The sequence below is a fragment of the Dryas octopetala genome, chromosome 2 (genome assembly GCF_963921425.1).
Source record: "Dryas octopetala chromosome 2, drDryOcto1.1, whole genome shotgun sequence".
Taxonomy (NCBI): Eukaryota; Viridiplantae; Streptophyta; class Magnoliopsida; order Rosales; family Rosaceae; genus Dryas; species Dryas octopetala.
The window spans coordinates 29,117,214-29,138,212 of record NC_141367.1 but is presented as its reverse complement, the minus strand read 5'-3'; the positions used below and the strand labels follow the sequence as shown (position 1 = coordinate 29,138,212).

Below are 20,999 nucleotides of genomic sequence, written 5' to 3'. Positions count from 1 at the left end.
TTTTTGTGTATATGTGGTCCACTTTGATTTTAAATTTTGGGCCTGTGTTCTAAAAGCAATAGGACTTGGTCCAAAAACAAAACTAAATATAAAATTTCTCTTTTACATTTTACCCACTTAAAATTTGAATTTCATCTCACTATACCACTTAAAAAAAATTTATTTCAATTTACCACATAAATTTAAAATTGTTGTAATATGCCACCTTTGCTTCATTCTTTCTAATTTTCTGTTAAAATAAGAATTTTTTTTTTATCTTTTCAAGTTTCTATTGTTAGAAAAAAAAAAATTAAATTGTTTACACTTTACTCGCTTTCTAACAATAGAAAACTAACTTGAAATAATCAAAATACTCTTATTTTTAATTAAAATTTATACGAAATGAGCCCGAGGTGATACATTATAACAAATTTTTAATTCATGTGGTAAAATCATATAAAAACAAAAAGAGAGCAATATTACACCATCTTACAAATGATTCAAAAATTAAATTCTTAAGGAAAAAAAAAAACTAACATTTTCTACATGAAGACCATTATACCCTTTTTCACATGGATTGATATGTGTGTTGAGATGGATCGACATGAAAAATGATCATTTTGCATATTGATTTTATTTTTGGGTTATTTGGCCTTTATGATGTATTAATTGCATTGTTTTTTAACAACCTCGTTCATCTAGGAGACAAATTTTGAGCACATGTAAACACCTATTGCATTCAATGGTTTTAGGAGATTACAAAATTAATTCATTTTACCACACTCTAATAGAGGTGAAACTTACAAATATAATTTAATTAAGCAGTGGTACCAAATAGATCAAAATCTCCAAAGGATGTCCCTATCAAATCCGTTTGAGGAAACCCCATAATATTTGAAACATCCCCATATCACTCATTAACCTTGATTAGAAGCCCTTCGATATTTCAAAGACTCAGAAACTCTCCATCGGACCATCTCCATCCAAGAAGGATATAAGTAAGGAAAACGTGCTCAAGCAACACTCTTAGTCTTATCCCATACCATACCAAGAGGGGCACTGTCTTCAACTGCAAAAGACTCCACAGACAAATCTAAACATGGGCTACACAGAAACTATCTGAGAAGGATGATTTGATTCTTTTCAGATCGACCCATCACTTCACTTAGAATCTAGGCTCTGATTTTTCTTGAATTTGTAGCCACAAATCATTTACAAAAGAAAAGAAGTAGAAAGGGAAAACTATATATCTAACACTGTGTCTGTGTCACATAACATTGCAGAGGTCAGATGTTATTAATGATGTAGACCTGATATTTCAGTACTAGCTAGCTTTCCAATGGACTTGTTTGTGTACTTTTGCCTGCAATGTTTAGGCCAATTTTGGATTTTAGGATTAGACAGAGACATTAGTTACCAAACAAGAAACTTAGTTTGAGCTTGTACTTGGGGATTGGGGAGAATTATATAACATTAAGATTGCAAATTTTGTTTGAAGTGGTGGCACAAGTACTGTCAATTAAGTACTAATAAAACCAATCATAGAGTTGCTTAGAAAAATCTGATGATTAGTAATTGGAAACAGCTTTGTACATTCTGCCAAAGTTGGGTAGGACGTAGGGCCAGCAGATGTTACGAAAAAAGGAAAAACGGGTTCACATACTACTTGGATCTCGAAACTCATGAGATGATAAGTTCATATTGAGATAATCATCCATACATGTATAGATGATCGATTAATGTGTGTTTCATCATAAAATTACACGTTAATTAATAACTAAAAATCATTTACTCGATCACTCACTACCCGCGTAGACGAATAATAGAAGCAAAACTTAATTAGTGATTAAGACAAAATTGAGGGGCACAACACGGGAGAATTGACCATATAGGCATGAGTGAAACATTTATTAGACCTCCTATGAATTCAATGTCCAATCATAAATTATTTGAGAGGGTAAGAAGCATTATAGGATGAGTACTACATATAGAAATCATGAAAAAGCGACATTTACCTCCCAAATTTATGATTTTTTTTTTTCACCAATAGTGTTAAATATCCTACATTTTTATACCATCCTATGTGGTAACTTATATAGTATTCATACATTTGACACTAAAAAAAAAAAAACTTTATTTAATAAAATAATAACATGCGAGATGGTATAAAAATATAGTACAAAAATATGATAAGTATATCATTATTCTTTTTTTCACCCTTGTACCTGTACCTACCGATACTTAAAAGAGTCCCTTCTTAGCAGTACCCTAGTCTAGGCCATTGAGATCTGATTGGGATAGTCGTATGCATGGAGAGACAAGGAGTAGGAATAGCAGGTGCTCTTTTATCACAAATCTCCCACCTAAGGTCCCAAGGGGTCCCATATCTAGCCTACAATATTTATAACTTTTGCAGCTGGTGCAAGTTAAAATGTAGGAAAAAGGAACAGGGAAAGTCCCCCACATTTTCACGAGGGCATCTACTGAGAAAAAGGTGGGATTTTATGGGATTAGGGTTTCAGACAGTGAGCCAAAAGAAGGGTACGAAAGTTTAAAAACAATCATTCATGATTCAACAACATCTCATCATGATCATGTTATGTAATGATGTTTTGCATGAAATTCATCACAAATTTTTGATGAGGAGATATGTATATATCTGGATGTCCAATATTGTAGACCCAGCTGACATTCCTCCTCTACTCTTCAAGAATCAAGATATATCTTTGCATCTTAATTAAGTCACGTAGCTTAAATGGGTTCCTAGGGAGGTGACTAAAGTCAAACTAAATGTGCTGTGCAATTCAAGCTACACATACTATCATGCAAGTACTTCTTTAATTAATTGCAATATGTAGTACCTTATACTAACATAAATTAATCAAGCATATCTAGAAGCATATAATATAATAATATATACATCTACAATTCGTTTAATTATTTGAAAACGAGATTTGCAACTTAGCTAGGAAGAACATAGATTGAATAGGTGTCGTCATTGGGTTTACTTAGGAAAATTTGCTTTGAAGTATAGTTCATGCAATTTTTTTAGTTCCAAAGTTTTAGCTCAGCACGTACGCACGCTTTAAGTGAAGCTAAAGAATTAAAGATTCATGTCATAAATACATTAGTATGTGACTGTGTCTAAGTACAATAATAGAATTATATAATTAATTTAATCTTAAACGTGCTTCTCCAATTGATTAAAGGTCAAGTCCATGTACTAATTTATTATTTATTTATGAACATCTCCTATAATATGAATGAGAGCGAGAGTAATGATCAACAATTTCAGTCTTTGATTGAGGTTAAAGAATTCTAAAGCTCTTGTTAAAAGATCTCGAATCCCCAACTCTCATCCCATGTTGCCATGGATGGGATTTGGTTGCTTGGTATTCGCTTTTCCAAGAGCCATGCCAACCATGAACCAACTCTCCTCAATATAATACAATTTTTCAGTTTTTATACTATACCATAGTTTAATTCTAACTTTATTGTTTTCAATTTACATACATGACACCAATCACTTGCAATGACCCAAGGGCACATCATTACACGTGGCAATGTCCCATTTGCCCTGTTATTGGCTTTTTCATAATCTTATTGGAGAAAATGGTATCAAGGAATCTAATCCCTGTTTCCTTAATAGGGCGGTAGGCTGTAGGCTTTACTTTCATTGTCTTCACCTTTGGACTATCCTTCTACCCAGTTTTATTCATGCTTTCTCATACAGTGTACTGTGTACATCGAAATAATCAATGCTATTTATATATTATTTAATTAAATAAAATAGTCTAATATATAAAAAAAACTTACATATATAACATGTATGTACACTATTTCTCTTCTAATAAATAGTTACATAACTAATATGTGAGATGTTGTAAGAGTGTACATCTCTTATATGTAAGATTTTTTCTTAATAAAAATTTTCATGTAATGAGTATATATAATATTGTGTCTATGTTTAGATATGATAAAAGAGATAGACACAAAAAATATATATAATCGTGATAAGTAAGTTTTTTCCCCGACTATAACATACCTAGTACAAGGCTTAAAGCAGCATAATCAACACAAATTAATCAATTTCACCTCTTAATTAGCTAATTACCCATTTTTTAAAGTATGGGTTTGAATGTATATAGATTAGCATATGAGATTTTTTATTTTGGTTTGGTTAAGCAGGCTAGGATTTTATAAAGCAAAGTGGGGGGAGATTCCATTATTCTAAGGCTTAGGTCACTGTGATTGCAAGTCCCAATGCCAACTAATAATGACATGAGAGAAAGAGAGAAAGGGACAGTCCATCAATGGTATAAGCCATAAGGTAGTAGAAAAATCAAGAAATTTTTTAATATTCATGAATGACCTCTATGTAGGCCTTGTTAAATGAAGAATTCATTACTGGTGCCAGATGAGTCAACCTGAAACTGTAGGGGATGACCCTAGCCATTAGATGAAATTACTTTTGTGGATGATTATATCATAAGGTATACGAAATTGGGTACTAAAAAATGAGTACAAATTTGTCTTCATAATCAATCACATAAGCTTATAGAGTCTCAGCATGAGAGATAAAATGGTGAACCCAGTCATGAATTCATATAATTGGTTGTAAAGACAAATTTATTACTCATTTATGAGTATTCAAGTATTTTTCTAAAAAATTTACTTAACATTTTATGTGTTTATATCTCTTATCAAATTAATGAATGTATAAATTGAAATATAAAACATACATAATTTATGAGTAATGTTTTTTGTCGCACCAAAAATTAAATCTATACATTCAATTAAAAATTAACATATTTTATAATTAGATTCACAATATGATAAAGTAACATTGTCGTATAATTGACATTATGCATTCACCATAAAACAAATAGCATAATGTGCTAGTCTGCTAGATAGGACGGTCAAGTTATCACAATGGATCGCATAGATCTTCCCATACAATAATGCAGGCTGCATGAAGCAGATGGGTTAGTTTCTTAATTTATTAATTCCATAAAAATAAGTGTGAAAATGAGGTAGATTTTCAGATTTTGGGTCTTCTTGACCAAACAAACCCCATTAAAGAAATCTTAAGCTCTTCTCTCAAGGTGTAATGAAGGACAATGTAATAAGATAAAAGAAAAACCCCGAGAAAGAGTTGGCAATGTCAGTTGCTAGCTCAACTGGGAATAATTATCAGCTTAAACAATGCAATTATGCAACTTGAATTAATAGAACAAAGTTAAAAATCAAAGTAAAATAAAATATTAAGGGTGGTTTTGGGGGAGGTCTTTTTAATATTTTACAGTAGCAGTGGCGGTGGTTAATCATCAAGAGCTCTCTTTTTTATGTAAGCGTGGGTATAAAAGCAGGACCTTTGCCATTTCTCTTCTCTTTCACTCTCTCTTAAAGAACCTATCTTCTTTGTTTCTCTCTCTACAACATTAATAGCCTTTGCTTTTATTAGTTTATATACAAGTTTCTCTCTCTCTTTTTTGGGTGTGACAGTGAGTGTAGCAGGGTCGGCTAAAAAACAGGGAAGGGGTTTGAACAAAGCCACCCCAATTCAATAAAAAGATTGTTTGAGTAAAAAGCTTGAATGGAGGGCAGAGTACCAAAAGTAGCACAGAATCTGAAATGGGTATCTTTCTCTTGCCGCTTTTAGTTGGCTCTCTCTCTCTCTCTGTCCGTGTTTCAGAGCTGCTGGGTTTCTGCTACTCTGACTAGGGTTTTGAATAGGGGTATTTATTATGCTGAAATCAATGTTCTTTGTTTTAATTGACTGCCTCCCTAGACTTTTACCAGCTCTTCTTTGAACTGTCTTTTTAGGTTTCTGTCTTGGGAGGGCTTCCTTTATGAAATTTGGTACTACATAGTTCAGAATCAGTGGTAACTTTGGAAATGGTAGCTGCCAAATTGGTGTGATATTTCGTACAGTTTTCTTTGGTACATGGGTTTTGTTTCACTGTTTTGGCCTTCTTGTGCTCATCAATTAAAGTGGGTCGTTCTTGTTTTCTTCTTCTAAGCTGTTTTCTTTCTGAAGTTAGCTTTCACATAGTCCATGTTTTCTTTTCTTTCTGGGTCGTGGAACTTCTGAGGTATGTCTTTGAGACCAGTTTGAAGTTTCTTCAATTACGAGTTTAAAATTTCATGGTTGGGGTTTGAAAGCTTGTTTGTAAAGTGTCTAATACATCTTTTGAGATTTACTTGTATGCTATTTGAGTTGAATTTTACTTTCCTTAGCTCCCCTGCTTTTTTTCCCTGGTTTGTGATCCCTGGTACCTTATTGAGCTACTAGGGACTGATAGTGGTGGTCAACTTTGGAGGTTGATCAGAAAAAATTATAAGAGAAAGGTAGCTCTTAGTGGCTGCTTTTGGTCAGAGATGGATATGGGTGACAAAGACAAATTTGAATTAGAAAATAGGAATGAGGATCCCAATCCCATGAATTATTCACCTAGTATGACCTCAGACTGGCGATTTGGTGGCTCCTATCTCACAAATACATCTATGGGGTTGGTTCCCACTGGAAATTCTATGGCAGTTAGCAAAGGGGATCTAATTGGTTCTTCTTCCCGACCCTCTGCTTCAATGGTGGACTCGTTCAGCCCAACAGTTTGGGACAATCCACCCAATTCACAAAACTTGGGATTTTGTGACGTTAATGCTCAGACCAGTGCAAGCACTTCAAACACAATGGGAATGAGAAAAGGCATTCCTGCCTCTTTGAGAAGTGGTATTGATAGAACACTTGATATGTGTTGGAATCCACCAAATTCAATGTTGAAAGGGGGAATTTTCTTACCAAATGGGCCTGGAATGCTCCCACAGAGCTTGTCTCAGTTTCCAGCAGATTCTGCGTTCATTGAGCGTGCTGCCAGGTTCTCGTGCTTCAATGGTGGGAATTTTAGTGATATGATGAACCCTTTTGGTGTTCCTGAATCCTTGAGTCCTTACTCTAGGGGTGGGGAAATGATGCAGTGGACGCAAGAACTTGTAGCAGGCAATGGGTCGAAAGCAGTGCCCGGTGTGCAGTCTCAAAAGAATGAGCTAAATGTGGGTGATGCTTCAAACGATGTTTCTTTGCCTATTGAGCATGGGACTCCTACTGACAGGAGCCCACTTAAGAATGAGAAGAGAAGTGAGAGTCTTGTGAAATCTCATGATGAAGCAAAACACAATATTGATGGGTCTGGTAATGAGTCTGATGAAGCTGATTTCAGTGGTGGTGCTGGTGTTGGGCAAGAGGAGCCGTCTATGTTGGATGGTACATGTGTAGAACCTTCTTCTAAGGGCTCTAAGAAAAGGAAAAGGAGTGGCCAGGTAAACCATCAATTTGAATGTTTTCTTTAACATGTAAAAATTAAAATGAGTTTTTTTTTCCCTTATCCTTATCGTTTATCTTTGATAGCAGGATAATGAACTTCATCAAGCCAAATTAGCTGCACAGCAACCTGGTGAGTCAACAAAGGATACCGAAATTCAACAGAAGGGAGACCAACACCTAGCTTTAACTACCAACAAGACTACCGGAAAACATGGTAAACAAGGGTCGCAGACGTCTGATCAACCAAAAGAAGAATATATTCATGTTAGAGCTCGAAGAGGCCAGGCAACAAATAGCCATAGTCTTGCAGAAAGAGTAAGACTTCATTGTGAAATTTTTAATTTTTACATTTTGGGTTGAAGTTGATTGATTTTGGCAACAGGTCAGAAGGGAGAAGATCAGTGAGAGGATGAAGTTTCTTCAAGATCTTGTACCTGGATGCAGCAAGGTTATTTTGTTGGAATTAATAGCTTAAAGAACGGAATATTGTCAAATTCTTACCTGAAAGTTGTCTTGTGCTATTCATGACAATCAACTGGTTTTCGCAGGTAACCGGGAAGGCTGTGATGCTGGACGAAATCATTAACTATGTACAATCATTGCAACGGCAGGTTGAGGTATGGAAATTTGTTTCGCTTCCTCTTCTTCTGAGGTTGTGGTTCTCAGTATATCCAGTGTACTTGGGTCTTTCCTGTATCTTGGATTGGGGCATCAAACATTTGATCTCATCTAACAGTTTTGGTTGGGAAACCTGGTTTCTTTAACTTTATGCAACTTTTGTGTTTTTGACTAAAGATCTATTCATAACTTGCTATGTTGATTTAGGTCTCGCTTCTAAGAAAAATATTGCAAATAGATAAACCCATTACTAATATGAGTAGCTTAAACGTTCATAGAGGCTATTTACTCTGTTTTACTGTTTTGAATTTATGTTAGAGATGTGTGCTTCTGATTAGTTAAGTGTACTCGATCATATGCACTGATCTGTCCTTTCTGCAGTTTTTGTCAATGAAGCTTGCAACAGTGAATCCACGACTGGATTTTAACATTGAAGGCCTCCTTGCAAAAGATGTAACTGATTTTGCCTTTACTCCATGAGAAGTGCAGAATAATCATCTATATATATGTGTCTCATCTGATTCACCCTTATACGTCCTACATTTCTACACAGATCCTTCAGTCACGAGTTGGACGTTCATCTACGCTAGGGTTTTCTCCGGATATGCCTATTGCTTATCCTCCACTACATCCATCTCAATCAGGACTTATCCAAGCAGGCCTTCCTGGCATGGGGAGCCCTTCTGATGTACTTCGGAGAGCCATGGGTTCCCAAATGACACCTATGACTGGAGGATTCAAGGAGCCTTCTCAGGTATCTTTCAAATGATGCCTAGAATTGTGTTACACCTATGCAATCTGGATAGCACCCATACACCATGTACACCAGAATGGTATTCTTTTGCTCAGCTTTCAGACTCTCTATAATGTTACAACTGAATTTTCATACTCATATATTTGGCTACAGTTGCCTAATGTGTGGGAGGATGAGCTCCACAACGTAGTCCAGATGAGCTATGGAACCAGTACACCACCCAATAGCCAAGATGTGGATGGTATTTGTCATTTATCCATATAAAGCAATTTTGATATTACTCTGGTATCTTGAACCAATTTCTCTTCTGAATTTGCAGGGTCTATGACACCAGGCCGTATGAAAGTTGAACTTTGATTATACGATTTCATATTTATGCCACGCAACACTATCACGGCCCCATATGTGCACAATACTACACCTTAATGAAATAACAATGATCATGATATTCCTTCTTCCCATCACTAAGGATGATGAAGATACCATTGCAATATTCGCTTGAAGCTCTACCAGTTAAAATGTGAAGGCTTTGACCTAGCGGGTTCTCAGAAATATAGTGCAGCAGCAGCAGATGACATGTTCATTATTGGTGAAGCATCATATGTTATAGACGCAGAAAGGTGAAATTCTTTGCTCAACGAAGTGGGTTTACTCCCCTATTTAATGTATAGAATACAGAGATAGTGGTAGGGAAGCTGAGATGGGGGTCTCCTTGTATCTGGGGATGAGATGGGCTGGGTGTGAGTAACAAAGAAATTTGCAATGAGAATCTTGGTGATGTTTCTGTTCATTTTAGAGCATGAAGTCGTTTGTGCTGATTATGTATCATCAAATGTAATGATATTTCTTCTCTTCCGCTCTCTCTCTCTCTCTCTCTCTCTCTCTCTCTCTCAACAATTATGAATTTATGAGTTTTCAATTCTTCTCAATACTCATTATAGCTTAGTAGCTTACCAATGATTAATTATGAAACTTGGTCAGATTCTGTTAAGTTCACTACAACTAGTCATGGAACTATCTATACAGTTCAATATCTACTAAAAAAAATGTATGAGAAAAACATTAGTTTTAATAAAATAAAATATAGAATAATTAGAGATATTGAATTCAAATAATTAGTTTTGATAACATTAGATTCAGCTTTCGGCAGATATAATGATTATGATTACAATATTACATTCAACAGTATAATTAAAATAATATATCCGGGTTTTTGAAACTTCCAGAAGCACCCTTTGGCAGTTGTGACTGTGAATCTGTGATGCATGTATGTCAAGATATATGCAATATTTGGTGTTTCCACTTTCCACCCCCCTCCATGATAAATTTAAAAAATATTTATTTATTTTATTATTCATTTGGAAGTCAGATTTTGTGGGCGGTCCTACCTCAAGCTTACCATGAACTCGAGCCCATCCGATCACAAACTCTTCTCTAAATTACACTTGGCTTCGTCTCTTTGCCGCCAAAGGTCTTTCGCTAATGTCTTGGTCCTCTAACTACTACTGTAACTTACTCAAACACTGCTGCCAAGTACGAAACCATGCACAAGCAAAGAAGCTCCACTGCCAGATTATCAAAACCTTGACGACTCCCGAAACCTTTCTTCTCAACAATCTCATTTCCGCTTACGGGAAATTAGGCAACTTAAGCTATGCTCGCCATGTGTTCGATCAAATGACTCACCCAACCCTTTTCTCATGGAACTCCATTCTCTCCGTTTATTCTAAAGCGGGTCGTCTTTCTCAGATGCAAGAGATCTTCAATCGCATGCCAAGCCGAGATGGGGTGTCTTGGAATTCATTTATTTCGGGGTATGCGTGCTGTGGTTTGGTTGCTGAGGCTGTGAAGGTTTATGGTTTGATGTTAAGGGATGGACCCGTTAATTTGAACCGGATTACATTCTCCACGATGTTTGTACTTTCATCGAAGCAGGGGTGTGTGGACTTGGGCCGACAGTTTCATGGGCATGTAGTGAAATTTGGGTTCGAATCGTATGTGTTTGTTGGTAGTCCTTTGGTGGACATGTACTCAAAAGCAGGGTTAATGTATGACGCAAAGCAGGCTTTTGATTCAATGCCAGAGAAAAATGTGGTTATGTATAATACAATGATCACTGGGCTTTTGCGGCTCGGATTGATCAACGATGCTGAATGTTTATTTAGTAAAATGCCTGAAAAAGACTCAATTTCATGGACAACAATGATTACGGGACTTACTCAAAATGGTTCAGGCAGAAAAGCACTTGATATGTTTAGAGATATGAGATTGGAAGGTTTAAGTATGGATCAATATACGTTTGGTAGCATATTGACCGCATGTGGGGGCCTATTTGCCTTGGAAGAGGGCAAGCAAGTTCATGCTTATATTTTTAGGACTAATTTTATAGATAATATTTTCGTTGGTAGTGCTCTTGTTGACATGTATTGCAAGTGTAGAAGCATAAAAGCTGCAGAAACAGTTTTCAAGAGAATGAACCACAAGAATGTAGTATCGTGGACTGCAATGGTTGTGGGCTATGGCCAGAATGGGTACAGTGAAGAAGCTGTTAGATTTTTTTGTGATATGCAGAGAAATGGGGTTGAACCAGATGATTTTACCTTGGGAAGCGTGATTAGCTCATGTGCAAACCTAGCCAGCTTAGAAGAAGGTGCCCAGTTCCATGGTCGAGCTCTAGTTTCAGGCTTGATTTTCTTCATTACAGTTTCAAATGCACTTGTCACATTATATGGCAAATGTGGAAGCATTGAAGACTCCCATAGGCTGTTCAATGAGATGAACATCAGGGATGAAGTCTCCTGGACAGCATTGGTTTCTGGGTATGCCCGGTTTGGAAAAGCCTATGAGACAATTGATTTGTTTGAAAGGATGTTGGCGCATGGTTTGAAACCTGATGGAGTTACCTTCATAGGGGTTCTTTCAGCATGCAGTAGAGCAGGACTAGTGGAGAAAGGACGTCAGTATTTTGAATCAATGGTAAAAGAACATGGAATTGCACCAATTGTTGATCACTACACTTGCATAATCGACCTTCTTAGCCGAGCTGGAAGACTTGAAGAAGCAAAAGGCTTCATAAATAAGATGCCTTTCCATCCTGATGCGATTGGTTGGGCCACCCTGCTGAGCTCATGTAGACTTCACCATAATATGGAAATTGGAAAATGGGCAGCTGAGTCTCTTCTGGAATTAGAGCCCCAAAATCCTGCAAGCTATATCTTGCTCTCAAGCATCTATGCTGCTAAAGGGAAATGGGATGATGTGGCTAAATTAAGGAGAGGAATGAGAGATAAGGAGGTTAGAAAGGAACCAGGATGTAGTTGGATCAAATATAAGGGTAGGGTGCACATTTTCTCTGCAGATGACCAATCAAGTCCATTTTCAGATCAGATATATGCTGAGTTGGAGACACTAAATTGCAAAATGATAGAAGAGGGGTATAAGCCAGATATGAGTTTTGTTCTTCATGATGTTGAGGAATCAGAAAAGATGAAGATGCTTAATTACCACAGTGAGAAGCTTGCAATTGCTTTTGGATTGATATTTACTCCTGCTGGCCTTCCTATACGAGTAGTTAAAAACCTTAGAGTATGTGGAGATTGCCACAATGCCACTAAATATATTGCCAAGATCACCAAGAGAGAGATACTTGTAAGAGATGCTGCCCGGTACCATTTATTTAAAGATGGAACTTGTTCATGTGGAGATTTCTGGTGATGGGATGGCAACAGTGTCAAAAGCTGTTAGAGAGGATTGTAAAACCATATATTTATCAGGTAAGTGACCGAACTCAGAATTTCACGAGTTTCAGTAAATTAATTTGTTGCTTCATATACATAGATGCGTTGGGACATCACTAGAGCAATTGAGAGCTGTTTTGCATGAAGTAACTATTTAAGAACAACATCTTTGTAAGGTTAAAACAACGTAAATGTTTTCATCTCAGGGATTTTAACTGTCAGAATTGTAGGCGAGCTCAAGCTTTAAAAAAAGAGGATTATTTCAGGCTGAGAAGGTAATCATCCTTGGAAAATCCAAGATCAATTGCTCTAGTTTAACCTTGGAAAATGTGAGATTAACTTCAGCGGCTCATTGGATTATGTTTTAGTGGACTACAGTGTGTCACACCAAGGGTTATGATTTTCACTAAGTGGCTAACTGCTGATAGATTATGGCCTCACTAAGCGGTGGACCCTTGGCTTACCGAATCTTTGCATTGTTTACTTGAATAAATCGATGGCTGCAAAGTATTAGAAGGGGGTATGTAATGGTTTTCCAAACTGTTAAAATGAACTGCATTCCCAGTAAATTCATGTCTATGCAAGCCTTACAAAATATACAAGCGACATCTATAACAGAGGATTAATAAAAATTAGTATGTTGCCTATCCTGAAATTACAAGGTATATATGTTTTTAATCATTGTGAATCTGAAGCATGGCCAGAAAATAGTGATCTAACTTTCATTCAAATTGCCGTGATCTTTTTCTGGACTCCTCTTGACCTTCATGTTGGTTCTGCATTTGGTTAAAGATGAGCTGTTAATTATAAATTTATATTGGATGCAGACTCAGGAAGAATTAGAAAAGCCAACAAGAATTACCTGCAACTGAGTACAGATCTCAATGACTTCAGCTAGAGGTGCCCAATCGCCAAAGTTCCTCTCAATAAACTGGTATGCAATGCCACTCCTCCCACTGCCAACTATAAAGAGTCCCCCCTTAATTTCACCTTCTCCTTTGAAGTTTTGCTGTATTCCCATAGCTTTTGCACGCTTGTAATTTGCTATAGCTCGAGGATTGAAAACAAAACCTGATAGAAATTTTTCCTTGAGCAATTTCCCTCCACCAAGTGCTTTGAAGAATTCCATACCACGATCAAATAGTACAACACCACCCCAATATCGAGGCCAGAAGTCTTTTACCTGCAGCATCAAAATTATACATCAATCATAAGGTGATGGTAAAAGCCGGAAGTTGAAGTGTAGTAAATACCTCTGACTCCATATGCTCATGAAGAACTGCAAATAGTTGAACTCCTAGTGCATCAAATATGGGTTTTTTGGCATATAGCTGATGAGCTTCAGCTCTACACATGATGCACCTGTTTCAAGTCAATATATATTATATACACAGAAGAAAATTAATTAGTTTCAAGAAAGAAGCTCATATCTTATAGAAAACTCTTTGTCACAGTATAGTTGAGCCAGCTCTTCAAGGTCATACGCTATTTTTGACTGTTTTATTTACATCCCTTTGGACTATAAGACATGGTTATCACTTATCATCCTGTATCAATATAAAGACATCATGTGCCCTTTATTGTTGGTTTATAAAAATCTGTCTTGTATTTACAAAATACACCCGCATGAAAGTATTGATCAACGAAGCCTCCTACTTGTCTGATTTCTTGACACCAAATTCAGCACTTAGTATAACAGACAAAATCAGCCTATGTCAAACAAAGCCATGTCACAATGCAGAGAGTATAAGAGTTTACCCAGGACGTCGGATGCAGAGAACCACAGCTGGTTTGTTTCGCCACAGTTCTGAAGCCTTCATTGGAGGTGTTTTGGTTTTCACCAAATGCTCCATCCCAATCTTATACTGTGGAGTCAGCTTCTGAATTGAGATGTTTTCGATAGCAGAGTATGGAGCAACTTTGTCAACTACAGGAGGGGGTTGTACACAACCACATGCTCTAGGCTCAGCTGGCTCCATGGCAACTATCCCTTTGAAGATGTATCCATCCTTGATTTTAAAGTTCGCCAGTGATTGCTCAATAGATTTGTCATTTATCGAATTACTTCTTGCTGTGGCTTTTGTTATACCCTGCATCTTTTGAGAGTTTACAGATTGAAAACTCCTGTACATGCTACTATTTTCTGGATGTAGAGATCAACTCTATTGGTGTTAGGCTTAACTACTCAAGACATATATATAGACCCGAACTCATTAAAAATGAACCAAAATGCATCCCATTTCGGCAACATCAATGATGTAACAGTTTTGTTCAATTTTCTTAGAGTAAATTACACAAACACCCCATAAAGATAATGGTCAACTCAAAGACTTGACAAAATCTTGAAGAATATGAAAATCCTTACCCTGAAAAAGAATCTTATTTGGAGAAGGTTGAGCACTTAAACATCATAAAAAAAAAATTAATGATATGAAATTAATGGTATTTATCTTCACTTTGTTAGAAGAGATCAAAAGTATGAATCCATTTTTCGTAGATTTAAAAAAAAAAAAAAATTTGGGTGATGTTTTCTTAATGATGTTAACGTTTGATTAGTGGTAAACTAATGAAGGGACTCAAGTAAGCGCATTCTAATTCTTAAAATACATGGTCAAAGTTAAAAAAATATGGTAAACCTACATTGGATGAGCCATATGGAGGCCCTGCACAACAATAATTAAAATAGAGCTAAATCCCTTCATTAAGGACAAACACGTAGCTAGATAAATTTGGTATCGGGTACTAAAAAAGGAGGCTAACATACAAAAGCTAGAAACAATACGAGGACTGTTGTTGGACATAAATATTGATTACAGGGCAGATTTGAAATTTTAAATTAACAGAAGGATCGCAGGTATATTTATTTGGAAATTTAATTACTTGGTAAAGGTTGTATTTGCCGGCCGAAACCTGCCCCCATTGTTACATTGTATTTCAAATGTCTCAATAACGGGACTTGCTTTGGCCAACTTGCCGTGGAAAGTGTTTATTATTTATTTAATTAATTATTATGTTTTCTAAGCAACGGAGTCAATTCTCATGTAGATGTTATCATGTCACCCTTGTTTGTTTGGTTATTCAAAAGAGTCGCAGTCGCCTACTCCTTTTTATTTCTTTTTTCTTTTCCTGGAAAATTTTATTTGTTCCGAAAAATACTTCCAAAAAGTGGGGTCTGGAATCTGGATGCTATGTTTTGGAATTTTGTCTCTAACCTGTTAAACTCCGGATAATTAATTGTCCCAATGATTTTTTGTTATGGGTTATTTAAAAGATTCAGATAAAACAATAACCAGAAAAGAAAAAAAAAGGGGGAGTATTAATTAAAGCCAGTCGGCAAAATGAGAGCATATTGCATTTCCCCCACTGAGAAATCTGCTACGATATCCCAAATCTGTATGTGGGCTTAGGACTAATGAATCTATCCATCAAGTTTCCACTGAAGTTGGAATGAAATGAATAACATGAAAAACACTCTGTATATACATGTTATGTGTCTATCTCTCATCACATGATATAAGGTGATCAAATTTTCGGGTTTTGATTATTCATTACAGTAACCCTTCACAATCCCATCTACTAATAACAATGAACAACCGAAATTGTCAAAGTTCATTATCATTTGCAATATGGCATGCTGGTGAGCCTGACATTTTTGTGGCTGAATGCCATGGCAATACTGGACCATACTGATATGTCAGGTGACAGATCCTTAAAAGCAACATTACATTGTATGAGCATGAGAGCCGGTTTTCTACATGGTATGGTTGGGAGTATAGAGATTGGGCATCTTATTCAAATGCCTCAGAATCTTCTCAGCCATCTCCCTGGTGTTTCCAGCTCCATGATGGAAAGCACTCACCAGTATGGCAGGCAACACCCTATCGTTTGATATATCTGAAGCAGACTTATCCCCACCTTTGATCAAGAATTTTTCAAGCACCCAAAATGACTTCTGCCACAGTCCCTCTTGCCTGTGTTCTTTCACTGCATTTAAAACATGTTGCACAGCATTCACCTCGCTCAGCATGCTGACACACTTGTCCACATCAACTTTGTCATCCAACAAAGTGCATATGGTTGACAATGCAGCTTCAACAACCTCTGCATTCTCATGGTCCAAACAAGCTAATAGCCTCTCAACTGCCTTTGCATCGACTATACAGAAAGTGTTTTGTGAAGAACAGGCCCCTCTGTGAACTGGGCACACTGGTATTTTCCTCCTCTTTGATGAACCAAAAGATAGATATTTGGGGAGGTAGAACAACTTCATGAACTTGGTTTTCTTGATTTGTGGCGGTTTCGATAAATTTATTGACTCTGAAGAAAGATTCTCCAACCCAATTGCTGATAACCTCTGAACTTCATCACTTGATGTTCTCATGAGCAGTTCTGTGAATAATGTCGTAAAATTGTGGGTTCTTGCTAGAAACAATACCTGGGGTTCATACAGTGTTGTTGTGAATCTGACTAGGATGCCCACTAGACCTTCTAAGTAAACGCTTGCAAACCTGCTTGATCTTGTTTGTCTTTGAATTTGATTGATTGCTTGCAGGACTGTAGGCACTGTATTCTTGTATAGAAGAGCTAGGTTGAGCGTCAGGTTTTGGTGGGGAAGTTTTGCTAGAAATTTTGCTGAAACTGCCTGCTTCTCAGTGATGAGAGTTGTTTCATTTGGGCTCTGGATAAGGTTCTCAGGTTGGCTTCTGGTTTTGCATAGTCTTCCTGCTAGCACATGGCCCATATGAGGTGAAAGAACAGTTAGTAGCTTGATGGCTGCAGTGGCAAGTTCTTCATGTGGATTATTGATGAGTTCAATGAGAGTGTAGCTTGCTTCAGTCTCTTGTACCACTGAGACAATGGTGGCTGCTGATCTGGGGATCTTAATAAGAAATAAAAGAATTCTGATAAGGTTGTTATTCAGTTCATCTGGGTTTGAGTTCTTGAGCATGTAGATGATGTTGCACACAACATAGTCTGAAGTCATGGTGTGGCCGTGAGAATTAACCTGAAGGTTCTCAAGCTCAAGCCCAGACTCAATTATATTTGCAAGGATTGCAGCTGCTTCACTCTTTGAGTTCATTGGTTCATTGTGAATTTTCCGAGTGAACATCTCTTCAGCCATGATTTGTATAATACCAGCTTCTTTAAGTATTTTGCAATTTGGTTGGTATGATGAGAGTTGCGCTAGAGCTTTGAATGCCTCCCTTCTGGTTAGTGTATTTCCACTATGTACCATTTTGATGAGAGCAGGAGAGGCCCTCTCAGCAACATAGGTTTTGGTGTCGTGTCCAAGAACAATTTCCCCAAGGTAACTTGCCATTTCCATCTTCATCTCTTCACAGCCTGTTATTTCATTTTTTTCAATTAACAATATTGTCATTACAGAAGATTTGGCATTTTAAAAACAGTATCATAAACATGTCATTTGATCTGAACTTGTAAAATTGGAGGAAAAAAAAAAAAAAAGATCTGAACTTGCAGAGTTGCAGAATGTTCACGGGTAAAACTATAGTAGTTTGAAAAATTTCAGTTTCTTTGCTATATATGTTTATTTTTTATATAATTATTCGTTGAACAGAAACCTTTGGTCTCAAGATAATTATTAGTCCAAGTTTTTTGGAGATGGCTCTAAAACTGAATGAGAATGCTTGGCCAGAATTGCGGAGTTCTGAATATTACCTTCAGTAAGATTCTTTAGGAGGGGTTCCATGAGTCCATTTTCTGCCATGCGTTTGATGTTATTTGGTGAATGCTCTAGATTCCTTAAGGTTTCATCTGCTTTTTCTGAAGAAAATGCATCAATGGATCGTCTATATTTAATTGTGATCAACATCAGAATTGCTCCAGTAACTGATCCGATTTTCTCACATAATGATTGTGATCTTGAAAGCTCAAGCAAGAATAGCAATGATGCATGCCTTATGGACTGGTGACTGCTAGAAAGCATTTTGATTATAGTTGAAATATTATTTTCTTCAGCAATCATTTCCTGCAAAAGAAACCACAAGTGTTGAATATGTCTCCAAGAAACCATTTTCAAAGTTATGGTTTGTTCTGAAGAAGTAAATACGCTAGTATGTAGATATTTATTTCAGTAAGAGACAGGTGCAAAAGGCTAGAATAGTAGTGATATATTAGAAGTTGTTTGGATATATTTTAATAGATTCTGTCAGAAGTTGGAGCCAAAAAATGGTCACTGTTGTCAATCGATTCCCTTGATAAGCATATGTTTCTGCAAATCATAGTATTTGTTTTGTTTGGTTGTTTCTCACTAAAATTGAGGAATTTAGAAGTTGACCTTGTTTTTGTCATCATCCTCCACTAGTTGTCGCAAAAGTTCCAGCACTGCACATCTAACATCTTTGTCTTTGTACTCCAGACACTGAACAAGCAATGGCAATATTCCAACACTGCGAACTTGTACCTTACTGTATGGCTTCCTTTGGCAGATACTTTGCACATCTTTTACTGCTTCAAGTACCATATTCTCTGAACTAGCTAACGACAATGCTGCGCGGGCAACCTTAATCCTTGCTGCTTCATTCCTTTCCTTCCACTCCTCTATTGTGGATTTCAGAGCTATATTGGCATTGAAAGCTTTACTCATCAACTTCTGGCCAGTGGTTGGGCACAAAATTTCTTCCAAGTCATTGAACTTATCAAACCACTCGATAATTGCTTTCCTCTCATAGGTTACTCCACTTTCTATGGTTACCGGGTCATCTATGATCTTCTTTGTCAGTGGGCAGAAGAAAGCCTCATACAGAGGCTCCATGTCCTGACCCACCTGTGGCAATGTCATTGATGATCCACTCATTTTCCCATGTTCTCTTCTGCTTTCGAAACTTGTGCTTTTAAGGATTTCGATCAGTTGAGGTGTATGTAAGAACGTAGGATTATCTGTGGAATCCTCAGAATTTATAGAGTAGAGATCCGATTCTGTTGGTATCAGTTCTTCCTTTGTTTGCTCCTCCAAAGGCAACATCTTTGTATCTAGTTCATTAGTCTCAGATGCATGAGTTTCAAAGTGAGCATTCTGCATCTCATTTGAAAGGGACCGAACTGCAACTTCTGCATATTTTTGGTCTCCAAATGTTGAAGGTGGTATTAAGCTCAGGCATTCTCCTATGTGCTTGATGACCTCCTCCAGCTGTGCCATGATGATTCTCAGTTCATGATCTGAAAATGGTTGGATGCCTATTTGGCATTTCTCCACAAGATCTTTGGCCAAATTAACACTTTTTGAAATAGATTGCAGAATTTCTGTTGCATTTGCAGGCCTAGTATCAGTCGTCTGCAACTCCCTTATGGCCATAGAGGCCCGATAAAGGTAACATCCAATTTCAATAAAATTTTCTTGTTCCACCTCTATGCTTACTACCAATACTGTGATCTCTGAAATGGATGCCAATATGGACTCTGTAAGACTCTCAATTGAACTCCCTTCTTCCTTGGGCTGAAGAGAAGAATGAGACAGATTAATGTTCGCTACACTCATTATCAAGTTAAGGAACCTAATCTTTATAGACAAGATTCCTTCGTTTAGATAGTCCTAAAAAATAACTTCAGGATGTTTAGTTAGAGCTAGTTGGTAATGAAAAAAATGATTCAGAAATTACAATAAATCTGACATGAAAAACCTCTTGGACTTTTTTTTTATTTTCTCTTGAAATACAGCAACAAATAAACCTGACATGAATTCACATAGTAATGTGAATTTAGGGTATGCTATGTTGTGTAGTTAAGTTTATCATATAATTTTTTTGTTCAGATGTGGTGGCTGAATTACTCTTAAAAATAATCTTGGTGTGGTTCCTGAAGTTCAAAAATCTGCAAGCAAAGAATATGTATCAGAAACTGGAAAGCAGTGTTTTATAAACCTTTTGCCTATAAACTTGTTATAACATAGGTTGTGAGCTTTTATGGCTTTTAGCCTTATAAACTAATTTGTAGATAGGCAGAGACCCCTGCCTACATAGGCCTTATGAAAAGCTTCCCAGAACCTTGATTCTCGGACACATACAACTATAAACGACTGGAAGAAAAAATGAATGCATGAAAAAGCTCCTACCGACATCCAATTGGAGTTGCTCTGCACTATACTATACCCTTCCTGTTATGAACCCCAACCTACAAAACCAGAGTGCTAACATAGTCCGGCTGCAGAAGATGTTGGAAGGATGAAACTTTCAATTATCAGTCACTGATAATCTCTTGAATTTTTTCTGTAATCTCACTGAAAGTAATTTCCATTTTCTTGAACAGTATCCACATATATGTACCTGGATAAATTTTGGGTGGACAGACTTAAGAGCAGCTTCATAGACTTGGTCAGTTAATCACTTCTTGTTTGGTATGAAGTTTCTTTCTGATGATTAACATAAAGAAGAAAGCCAATTAACGGTATTGGTCATTGATACATGTAGTCATGGCATGTAGTCATTTTTTAAAAAATCTTCTTAGTAAACTGTCATATTTTTAAAGTTAATTTCAACGGGTTTGGATTTAAATGGCATTACATCATTACTATATGCTTTTGGGTTACTCTGTTACTGTGCATTATGTTGACTAAGTAATTTCCTTCAGA

The 20,999-nt window shown here is 36.7% G+C and overlaps 4 protein-coding genes across 5 annotated transcripts; 2 read left to right on the top strand and 2 right to left on the bottom strand.

The window, feature by feature from the left end:
* Window positions 1-5,425: 5,425 nt before the first annotated feature.
* Window positions 5,426-9,535, top strand: LOC147295332 (basic helix-loop-helix (bHLH) DNA-binding superfamily protein). Of its 2 annotated transcripts, XM_086233995.1 has the most exons (9): window positions 5,426-5,717; window positions 5,806-7,299; window positions 7,391-7,618; window positions 7,686-7,751; window positions 7,852-7,920; window positions 8,303-8,374; window positions 8,475-8,675; window positions 8,829-8,916; window positions 8,995-9,535. In XM_086233995.1, exons 2-9 carry the CDS (start codon window positions 6,361-6,363, stop codon window positions 9,030-9,032), a joined length of 1,701 nt encoding a protein of 566 aa, XP_086090121.1. In that variant the 5' UTR covers window positions 5,426-5,717; window positions 5,806-6,360; the 3' UTR covers window positions 9,033-9,535. The 2 variants fall into 2 exon arrangements, with proteins under 2 accessions (XP_086090121.1, XP_086090120.1); XM_086233994.1 differs by having other exon boundaries at window positions 5,426-7,299.
* Window positions 9,536-10,065: 530 nt separating this feature from the next.
* LOC147295331 (pentatricopeptide (PPR) repeat-containing protein) lies at window positions 10,066-13,351 on the top strand. Its single transcript, XM_086233031.1, has 2 exons — window positions 10,066-12,448; window positions 13,240-13,351. Exon 1 carries the CDS (start codon window positions 10,158-10,160, stop codon window positions 12,387-12,389), a length of 2,232 nt encoding a protein of 743 aa, XP_086089157.1. The 5' UTR covers window positions 10,066-10,157; the 3' UTR covers window positions 12,390-12,448; window positions 13,240-13,351.
* On the bottom strand, window positions 12,621-15,332 carry LOC147295330 (uncharacterized). Its single transcript, XM_086231252.1, has 5 exons — window positions 15,293-15,332; window positions 14,171-14,555; window positions 13,666-13,774; window positions 13,275-13,595; window positions 12,621-13,188 (listed from the first exon to the last, which is right to left on the bottom strand). The coding sequence occupies exons 1-5, from the start codon at window positions 15,330-15,332 to the stop codon at window positions 13,135-13,137; spliced, it is 909 nt and encodes a 302-aa protein (XP_086087378.1). The 3' UTR covers window positions 12,621-13,134.
* Window positions 15,333-16,011: 679 nt separating this feature from the next.
* On the bottom strand, window positions 16,012-20,718 carry LOC147295329 (Armadillo/beta-catenin-like repeat family protein). The gene is made up of 4 exons (XM_086232466.1): window positions 20,484-20,718; window positions 18,711-19,868; window positions 18,092-18,401; window positions 16,012-17,755 (listed from the first exon to the last, which is right to left on the bottom strand). The coding sequence occupies exons 1-4, from the start codon at window positions 20,487-20,489 to the stop codon at window positions 16,164-16,166; spliced, it is 3,066 nt and encodes a 1,021-aa protein (XP_086088592.1). The 5' UTR covers window positions 20,490-20,718; the 3' UTR covers window positions 16,012-16,163.
* Between the last annotated feature and the right edge of the window lie 281 nt (window positions 20,719-20,999).